Source organism: Cucurbita maxima, unplaced genomic scaffold, assembly GCF_002738345.1.
Source record: "Cucurbita maxima cultivar Rimu unplaced genomic scaffold, Cmax_1.0 Cma_Scf00013, whole genome shotgun sequence".
Taxonomy (NCBI): Eukaryota; Viridiplantae; Streptophyta; class Magnoliopsida; order Cucurbitales; family Cucurbitaceae; genus Cucurbita; species Cucurbita maxima.
This window is the reverse complement of record NW_019272029.1, coordinates 1728288-1738495: the sequence shown is the minus strand read 5'-3', so window position 1 is coordinate 1738495 and position 10208 is coordinate 1728288. Positions and strand designations below refer to the sequence as shown.

Here is a 10208-nt window from a genome sequence, read left to right as displayed (position 1 = left end):
ACACATTTTTATTTTATTTTATTAACTTCACTAATTATTAATTAAAACTTGTCAACCAAAAATTTTAAAAATAATGATTTTGGTGATAAATATTATAGTTTCGCATTTTATTAAATTGGATAATATGGTTAGTAGGTATGTTAATATGTTAAATATGTAAGTCGGTGATTATTGAGTGACACCAAAATGATTATTTTATTGTTTTTGAGTTAACTAATTATTTTTAGGATATATAAAAATTATATATATTTTAAAAAATATTGATTTTTAAGGAATTTTTAATGGATAATTTCTGGTCTCCAATATAATTCTATCCTATAAATTTAATGATATTTTATGAGCAAAAAATATAATAGGAAGGAGAATATATTTGTTAGAGGGTTTTAAGACGGATATTGTATGGAAATAATTTAGGGACTTCTTCCCTCATCAGTAGAGTTCATCACAACAACTAACAATTTCGACTAATGGCAGCTTTTGGCGTTCAAATGTGGGCTGAATCAAACAGGATTCTCTCCCTTTTCGCCACTTCTCTGTCCCCAATTCACATCCCTCAAATTCAAGCTCAGCTCATCGTTCAAAACCTCCATTCAAATCCCACCATAGCCCACCATTTCATAAACACTTGCCATCATCTTCGACTTCTCGATTCCGCTCTTCGCTTCTTTACTCAAATCCCCAAACCCCACGTCTTCGTCTGCAATTCCTTAATCAGAGCCTTCTCCCACTCCAAAATCCCCCATACCCCTCTTTCCATTTACGCCCACATGAACAGAACCTCCATTCTTCCCAATAATTACACCTTTCCTTTCCTTCTCAAATCCTTGGCTGATTTCAACCACCTTGTGAGTGGACAATCCGTTCATGCCCACGTTGTGAAATTGGGCTATGTTTCTGATGTTTATGTGCAGAATTCGTTGATGGATGTTTATGCGTCGTGTGGGAGAATGGGGTTATGCAAGAAGGTGTTCGACGAAATGCCTCTGAGAGATGTTGTGTCGTGGACTGTTTTGATTATGGGTTATCGAGTTGCTTTGATGTTTGATGATGCTTTGATTGCTTTTGAGCAGATGCAATATGCAGGTGTGGAGCCTAATCGTGTTACGATGGTTAATGCATTGGCTGCCTGTGCGAGCTTTGGAGCCATTGAAATGGGTGTTTGGATACATGCGTTTGTGAAAAGGAGAGGGTGGGAAATGGATGTGATTTTGGGAACTTCTTTGATTGATATGTATGGGAAATGTGGAAGAATCGAAGAGGGATTGGTTGTTTTCCAAGCCATGAAAGACAAGAATGTGTATACATGGAATGCACTCATTAACGGGCTGGCATTGGCCAAAAGCGGAGAGGAGGCCATTGCTTGGTTTAAGAGAATGGATGAAGGAGGAGGAGTTGAGGCAGATGAAGTGACATTAGTGACAGTGCTTTGTGCTTGTAGCCACTCTGGCTTGGTGGACATCGGCAGGCAGATCTTCGGGTCGATGATCGACGGTAAGTTCGGGTTTTCTCCAGGAATCCAACACTATTCATGTATGGTTGATCTCTTGGCTCGTTCTGGTTGTATTGAGGAGTCCTTTGAATTGATTAAGAATATGCCTTTTGACGCCACCAAAGCAATGTGGGGGTCTTTGCTAGCTGGTAGCAGAGCACAAGGGAGCTTGGAAATTAGCGAATTTGCAGCACGGAAGCTTGTAGAAATGGAACCAGAGAATGGTGCTTATTATGCTGTTTTATCCAATATCTGTGCAGAGATGGGGAAATGGAATGAGGTTGAGAAAGTGAGAGAGATCATGAAAGTGGAAGGACTGAAGAAGGATCTGGGGTCGAGTTCTGTTGAGAGCTTCAAGAGGCTGCCCCATTTCCCATGATATCGAGTTCCATGCCCGCTTGTAATGACTTTGTAAATGCTTAAGAAGCACTTAGGAAATCATTCCAAGAGGGCTCATGATCCCCTCATCGCCTCTGTACCTGAAACAGATGCATTCAGCGCGTAACCTTCTTTCCTCTATCCTGTTTTGGTTATGCCATTATCAATCCCAGGTAACCCCTTGGTTGACTGCCTCTGACCTACTAAGAACCATTATTCTTATGACCAAATAAGGACTAGCATACGTACTTCTCGAGTGAGAGTTTCACGATCTCGACGAGAAACTTATTGGACCATTTAGACCATCCCTGATCTTTACTGGACTAGATAGAGGTTAGGAGTCTTATTAGTGTAAAATAGTCCTTTTCTCTAGGTCGCAGGACTGAGTGGCAACGACATGAATAACCTCTTGAACGGAGACAGTTGCAGAGTTCCATCCATTGTTGGGCGTCCATAGTTTTCTTAGTAATGGAGATGGTAATTGGTAGCAGATTTGAAGCTCCCATTAAATACCTCTCTGAGCCTGTAATGGTTTCAGCTCTGAAGCAGAAAGGAGGCAGTGAGAAAGTCCTGGAAGAGTCTGCATTGGTTACAGGTTTAGAGGTCTAATCTTCAAAGCACATAGAAACACAAACAGAATATTCTGACAAATTTGTTTGAGATTATTTAATTTCTTTATTTTTATCTCCATATTTAGTGATAAAATTGGAATTTTCAGATCATCTAATTCAAAAGTAATTTCAAAAAACAAATCTACCGGATAATCTACCTTCAAAAATAATTTTTTTTTGAAAGACTATGGGTAATAATCAGGTGGTTTAGTGAGTACCTGGGCTCGCCTTTAAAAGTAGCTTCTACAGAAATTAGGGTTTTACTTATTTATGATAAACTAGTTTTAAAATCTTCATTTATTTAATATATAAACATATATTTAATTAATTAATTATAATTAAACTCTTTATTTTGTATTGATTTTGTATTAATAGATTTACAAATTTTAAAAACTATTTATATTTTAATAATTATTTATTGAGTTTATATTTTACTCGAAAGTGACCGTACACGTCACCTAACATCACGTCCTTCTTTGATTGGTTCAAATATTTTGCCCGGATTTTCCATTTGTTTAGACGTTTAAACTTTACCTCTTTATTTTATTCTTTTTCCCTTTTTTTTTTTCATTCAAATTTTCCTTGTAAAATAATGAATATTATAATCTAATTTATATATTTCCATAAATTCTTTTATAGTTAGGTTAAAATTAATTATATTTCCATTGATTTTTATATAAATAATAAATTTTTCTTCTTATTTTGGATTTCTTAAAATTATTGTTCAACTCTTCCAACAAAAAAAAAAAAAAAAAAAAAAAAAAAAAAAAAAAAAAAAAACATAAAAAAGCTCTGCACTCCCTCTCGAGTCAAAAATTGGTGCGCCTCATAATCATTCTGGTGTCCTAGGCATAAAGGAACTACTTGGTTAAATTTTAATGCGGTGACAATACTGAAGGGGAGGTCCTGCCGCTCTAATTTTGAGAACTTATAATCCACCGAAACCTTATTTTTTTTTCCCCATAAATTGGATTATTTTGAATTTTTTAATTTAATGAGTTTAGTAAACTACCACTAATTATGCTAACCATTTTTTTATTTTCTTAAGCATATACTTAATTCAGTATTAAACTAAAAAAAACGTAAAGTATATATTGGTTGATTAGTTAAATTAATAAAATATAAAATTATGTAGTCTTAATTATACTTTAAATAGAAATTAATTTGGTTGCTACCTTGAATCACATCATAATCAAATTATTGTGAATACTTTATCCCATATAATAAGATCTTATCCTAACAAGATCATAATCAAATTACTAGATTGTTCTATTCCCCAATTACAACTAAAGGAGAAATGAGTGTCGTAGCACTCCACACGCTCAAAGTTACTATCAATGTTCATATGAAGTAGGAAAAAAACAAACTCAGAGATCTAATAGTTCATCATGTACAGCAACCAATTCCTCTGAATATGATAATCACACAGACCCAGTTCATCATACTCAGAAGCACCAAGCTCGTTACATGATGATACACACAACACACAGAACACAGAGAGGACCTACAGAGAAGACACTACCACAGTACAGTCTTTTATTCAAGTTTGTGATGATATGATCAGCACAAATCAAGACTCATCTGCAAAGTCAAGGCTCCATCACTTGCGGAGAGCAAGAACTTTGGCCCAAGATGGCCTGGCTATGATATCACCCACCCAAGCATTGACATGGGGTCTAGATTCAAACAGTTTCTTCGACGGTGTAGCCAACAGGTAGCCTAATACGGGGAGATGGTGCAGATCAGCCAAGCTGAAGGAATCCCCTCCCAAGTATTTGGACCCGGACAGCCTTTTCTCATAGATATCAAGAACTTGGCCTAAATCAGCTTCGCTTTTCTCAACCACTGCAGGATCTGCATCACCCAGCCCAAATAATGGCTTTAGGCAGAACTCGAACACCAGTTTCATGGCTACTGGGTCAAAATGGTGGCTCTCCACCTCGATCCACGTTAACACGACCGCCCCTTTCTTGGAGTCTTTCGGAATCAACTCGGTCCCGTTGCTAGCATAATTTCCCGAGATATACTGCGTGATCGCCCTGGATTCTACACACAACATTTTATCAAACACCTTGTGTGCAAAGTCACAAAAACCCACGATTTCTCCCTCTCTCAAAGTAAATCTTACCAAAAAGCGTCAGATCTCCATCGTTAAATCCAGGAACTTGACCAAAGGGCTGCAACCAAAATCAAAATCAAAATCAAAATCAAAATCAAACCAACAAAACATTCAGTGAGTGAAAACCCCAGAAAAATCAAAGAAAACCAAGACAAGGGAAATGGCTAAAAACCCACATTGATTGAGAGGAAGGGCTCTTTCTTGTGTTCCCCTTCATGCAACTTAACATTAACAAGCTCGAATTGAAGGCCCTTTTCGTAGAGGGCAGCTAGAACCCTAGCTGTGGCTGTAGAAGTGGGGATTCCGTGAACTTTAATACCGGCCATTGACACGAAAACAGGATTAGCGATGAACTAAGCGAAAAGGAAGATTGTGGGGAAAATGGATGTGAATTTGTGAAGGAAAATGGTAAATTATATATAGAAAAAGAGGTGGTGGGTAGGCCGTTTGATTATTACACTGACCCGCGCCAGTACGGCCTTGGCCACCGCGCTTCCACACACAGTCAATGACCAATATGATGCATACACGTGTCAAAGTTTGTTTTAGAAATAGTCTCTAGTACTTAAAAAACGTGGCCCGTGATTTTACCTACCCATCTTAGGAGTTATTTAACAAATAATAATACATATTTAAAAATAAAAAATTAAATAATTGTGTTTGTGTTGAGTTAGAATATTGTTTAAATATGATATAAATAAATAATATTTTTTAGTCAATTTATTTTAATTTATTAATAATATACTTTAGGTTTTTAGTTCATGTGGCAATTATCTTAATAATTATTTTTAAATAAATTATTTTAATGAAAATAATAAAAAGATGTATATTTAGAAAATAATTAAAAATAATCTGTATGGATACCCTAAAGATATAATATTCCTTATTAATTATTGAAAGATTTATGAAATATTAAAAACTGATATTATAAAATTTAAAATAATAACAATATTTAAAAAAAATAAAATGGGAAGTTTTTAAATTTAACCATGGAATTATGACGTTGAATTATTTTCTTTTGTGTTGCGAATAATGAAATATCATGAATGCGCCCTTTCCCTATTCTATTTAGCACGTGCTTCTTTTTTCACAACATTCAAATTTTATTGCTCTTACTTTTTCCAAGGCTGCAACCATTTTTTTTTAATTTAATCAAAAAAATAAATTAAAAAATTGTCTAACAAATATTTAATTTTTTAATTTTTAATTTTCAAATGATATCATTTTGGTGTCAATAAAGTTTTAAATTTTATAAAATTAAATTCTTAATTTATAGGTTTTTTTAAAGTTAGAAATCTCTCATTTAATATTTTAAAAAAAGATTATTTATACGAAAATATTTTAAAAAACAATCCTATTGGATAAAAGAAAAAGGATCGTGGTTCTCTTCCCTCCATGACAGGCCGTACTAATGTGTTTTTTAATGATTATTTTTATTTTTGTTTTGATTGAAACACCAATAATCATGGAGAAAATTCCAATTAATTATTTATTCTAATCCTCTTCCATTAGATTCTTCCAAAAAAAAAAAAAAAAAAAAAAAAAACAAAATTGATTTGTACAATAATATTCAAATTAAGATTAAAAAATTTAATTTTGACATCTATGTGCCCAGACATTCTCCTATATCTCTTACAACATAGTCATGTTATCTACGTACCTCCGTGACCTTTCAACATGATTTGTCTGCGTGTAGAATCCAAATGACCAAACTATAGCTTTTTCTCTATGACACCATCAAAAGCATGTGTTTCTTGATCCATTATCTATTGCAAAAGCCTCCTCATATTCTAACATGGAAGCTGACAGAACAACCAAATGCAAACATTCATAACATTCCAGTAGGGAAGCAAACAATGGCAATACCTGGACATATGTATTACCCTTTGACAACTCTACAAGGATGGAAACTTATCCTAAATGGCACCATTCAAAACACACATGGCTAGAATGGTTAGTAAAGGTTTCGACCAATTATCCGGGTCGAGTTCTGCTATAACTTACAGCCCAGAAATCAAATCTACCTACTGTTCTCCAAAAACACGGTGTATACGAACCAATGCCTATTCCAAGCAACAACTGCTATGATAAAAACATATCCTGCACTTGATCTTAGCCAAAAGGCCTAGAAAGGTATATCAAAAACTGCTATGATATTCAATTGCAAGCCTTGCCTTCTTATCCAACTTGTTCACATGTCTTTGTACCTCAAAGACACTGAATGGTACATTACGTTGTCATTCAAATCCCCATTATATTACAACAAAGTTATCTCAAGAAATCTCATGAGCCATGTTTTCTTCTCTTCATTCCACCACCCCCTTTTGTTATGTATAGCACATAAGACAAGTAAAATTAAATATGAACATTAGTGGCAATAGTAGCATTTTTTTTCTTTTCTTCCCTTTCCCCTAAGACGGACATAGGCCAATCTATACATGTGCATCGATCTATTTACAACATGCTTAGGAGGAAGCAGGAAAATGCATACATACGACATAGCCGAAGTAAAGGGAATATTGGGCTAGAAGGCTTCCTCTGGCATTAGAAAGTTGTGATATTCAAGCTGTGTCATCTCACCTCCGTTCACTGAATCAAATTGGCATCGGTAGAAGCTGCATACAATTAAAAATGGCACATCAAGTTTCTAAATATTCAAAGCGGCAGTTAAACAAACAACCAAACAGAACATAGAAATGCATGGCGTAAAAGAAAATGGATTCTATAAGTTTGGGCAGTAAAAGAAAATAAATGAGAAAAGAAGATTTGAAGGGGAGTCGCCAAGAATACCAGATTGAATGGAAGCTTTCACAATTTAGGGTAATGCTGAAAATATAATGAAGCAAATAACAAACGGTTCGAGTTAAAGCAGAAAAGGAATTGTCTATTTGCGTCTATGAAAACAATAACGTTCACATTAAATATATTTTTTTTATGATAACGTCGAATTTGTAGTTAGGTTTCCCAAGCAACCCCCATCTTAATTTCTATTCTGCGTAATAATCGCATAATAATCGTCAAGTGCAAGAGAAATAACGAGAAAAGGGCTACAAAGACCTATTACCTTCCATCCATTCCAAGGATTACCACTGTATTCTTCTGATGACCAAAAGCAACAACATACTGAGAGCCTTCATGCAAGCGAAACTGAGCCACAGACCACTCTGACTTGAAATATTTTGGCAAGACACCTACAGGTGCAAGAGAGATCATTATATCCAGAGGTTTAAAAAGGACATTGGACGTTACTTGCCATTAATATGCTACAACATAATAAGGCTAATCTCCAATCTCTTTGCTTTCATGGGGTATTGCTGGCTGTTCTTATTCTTCTAGCAATCATTGAAAGAAAAATGAAACACAAAAGTAAAATGTGGGGGACAGTGTCAGCCCAACACTTAATTCTGTTATCTTCTAGTCTTAAGCGTTCTCTTTTAGAGGGTGCAAGTAAATTTCCCTAGCTGATATACTAAGCGATTAAAAAGCAATTCGAAGCGATTAAATATGTTTGTATTACCTTTGATGAAGGAAAAGGAGGAGCCAGATGGTGCCACAGAAAGAGAGGAATCGTTTTGATGAGACATATCATTCCCAAGAGATCCAGAATTGACTTTAAGGCTGAATACATGGACAGTACCCTTGTCACTGGACACTGCCAGCCATTGGGCAGTCGATGAGAAAGCCAAACTGTATATCTCTGCTCTATCTGCACCTCTCCTTACCTATGCATCACATCCAGATAATTCAAAGTAAATTCATTGCCATGTTAAGTACTTCATAAATGATTAACGAACATTCCTACAAATTCAAAACTAAATGGGGAGAACAAGATTACAGTTCACATCCTCATTACACTGAAATTCTAACAATTCAGAACAATCCCAGAAGAAAAACTTCGTTTCCAAGAACATTAGCGCACCTCTTGAAGCAAATTTCCATCAACTGTGTTGAATATCCGAACCAAAGTTCCCTTGGTGCTCGCTGTAGCAAGCAACTGCCCGTTGGTCGTAAGCGCGAAGCAAGCAATCCTCGAGTCGTGAGCCATAATAAACTTTGTCCGTCGAGAGGCATAATGCTCAACCCTAACCTGCCCCTTCTGCAGTCCGGGGCAGACAAGCACAAGCGAAGTACTCAACTGGGAAACAGCACAAAGACCCTTAGGGTTTGCAATAGTTTCGATCTGATGCAGCAACTTCAAGTCCGCAAAATTGTACACAAAAACCTTCTGCTCCAAAATAACAATGATCCGGTCTCTCTGTAGACGAACACCGCGAACAGCAGACCGAAATGAAAGCTCCCCAATACACCGGCTCTGATGGTCATCCCAAATCATGACCTTATTACATGGATACTGAGGGTCAGGCCCACCACCAACAAGAGCCAAAATATTACACCGAAAAAGCATCTCAACGACGCCAATACCACCCCCACGGTCAAAATCCCTACGGAAAATCTCACGGAATGGATCGCAATTGTAGATCCGAAACCCCCGGTCAGTCCCCGCAGCGAAGCAGCCATGGTCCTGATTGAAGGAGATATGTAGCAGAGAAGGCTGCGAAGCAGGCGGTTCAACCGCCGTTGACGAAACGGTCGTCTCCACCGTCTGCGGCAATTGGGGCGGCAACTGGGGCGGCTCCGATGAAACTGAATCGGAATCGAAGCGTTCGGAGTCAGCGACGGCCGGCGGAGGGTTGGGGTCGGGATTCGGCCATGGAGGTGACGGGAAGGCTGAGAGGGTCTCCATTAGAGACGGGGGAACCGAAAATCAGAGAAATTGAGGTTCAGATGAAAACGAAGATGGAGGAATCTTAAGACATGATTTAGAAGAAAACGCAGAACAAATTCGAGCGTCGAAGGATTGGGGATTGTTGTGAAGTTACGAATTTGACTTCAAATTGTAAAGTGGCTCGAGAAGGTGTTTGGGGGTATTTACGTCTTTTGAGACACCTGCTGATTCCGCCCCTATTAGGTGAGTGAGCGACACGTAGCTGTAAATGACGTAATTAGCTTTGTTCTCCAGCGACGCGAGTTAGAAAGTCGTCCTGTCGGCTTGGGATTTAGGACTAACAATAGAAGGGTAATTTTGGAAAATTAATTTAGAATTTTTTCCCTCTAATTTAATTAAATTTAAAGTTTAATAGTTTGGGTTAATTTTGTTCTTAAATTACCCTTTAAAGTAGTTGAATTTCAATAAATATTTCCAAAGCTTAAAATTTTATATCTAATTTATTTCTAAAATTTTAACAATTTAAACAAAAATTAATTTATATTTAATAGATATATTAATTTTTTTAATTTCTATATTCATGAATCTATTATTGCTATTAGTTAGAAAATTTTGTTTAACATACATATGAAAATTTCATATATTTAATTACATTATTCAATTATTTATTTAATAGTTAAAATACTAATTTTAAATTTTAATTCAGTTTTTACTAATTTACTTTAAATTTTTTGATTTTTTAATTTATTTTGCCATGGTTCTCAATAAATTTATATTTCAAAAATTTACTCCAATAAATATAATTATGAAATCTTATAAATTATTTGAAATAAAACACAATTACAGTAAAAAATAATTCAAAAAAATTGTAGTTCATTATTATTA

At 35.7% G+C, this 10208-nt stretch overlaps 3 protein-coding genes and 1 non-coding gene across 4 annotated transcripts; 1 reads left to right on the top strand and 3 right to left on the bottom strand.

Moving 5' to 3' along the window:
• The first annotated feature begins 451 nt into the window (after window positions 1-451).
• On the top strand, window positions 452-2267 carry LOC111488140 (pentatricopeptide repeat-containing protein At5g56310-like). Its single transcript, XM_023135800.1, has one exon. It carries the CDS (start codon window positions 468-470, stop codon window positions 1866-1868), a length of 1401 nt encoding a protein of 466 aa, XP_022991568.1. The 5' UTR covers window positions 452-467; the 3' UTR covers window positions 1869-2267.
• Window positions 2268-3787: 1520 nt separating this feature from the next.
• Window positions 3788-5006, bottom strand: LOC111488141 (glutathione S-transferase-like). Its single transcript, XM_023135801.1, has 3 exons — window positions 4774-5006; window positions 4607-4655; window positions 3788-4524 (listed from the first exon to the last, which is right to left on the bottom strand). Exons 1-3 carry the CDS (start codon window positions 4921-4923, stop codon window positions 4079-4081), a joined length of 645 nt encoding a protein of 214 aa, XP_022991569.1. The 5' UTR covers window positions 4924-5006; the 3' UTR covers window positions 3788-4078.
• A 1540-nt stretch (window positions 5007-6546) lies between these two features.
• Window positions 6547-6734, bottom strand: LOC111488864. The gene has a single exon (XR_002719292.1). It is a non-coding gene; the product is annotated as a U2 spliceosomal RNA (small nuclear RNA).
• A 1-nt stretch (window position 6735) lies between these two features.
• On the bottom strand, window positions 6736-9446 carry LOC111488174 (autophagy-related protein 18a-like). Its single transcript, XM_023135845.1, has 4 exons — window positions 8517-9446; window positions 8115-8319; window positions 7662-7788; window positions 6736-7212 (listed from the first exon to the last, which is right to left on the bottom strand). Exons 1-4 carry the CDS (start codon window positions 9339-9341, stop codon window positions 7122-7124), a joined length of 1248 nt encoding a protein of 415 aa, XP_022991613.1. The 5' UTR covers window positions 9342-9446; the 3' UTR covers window positions 6736-7121.
• Window positions 9447-10208: the final 762 nt, after the last annotated feature.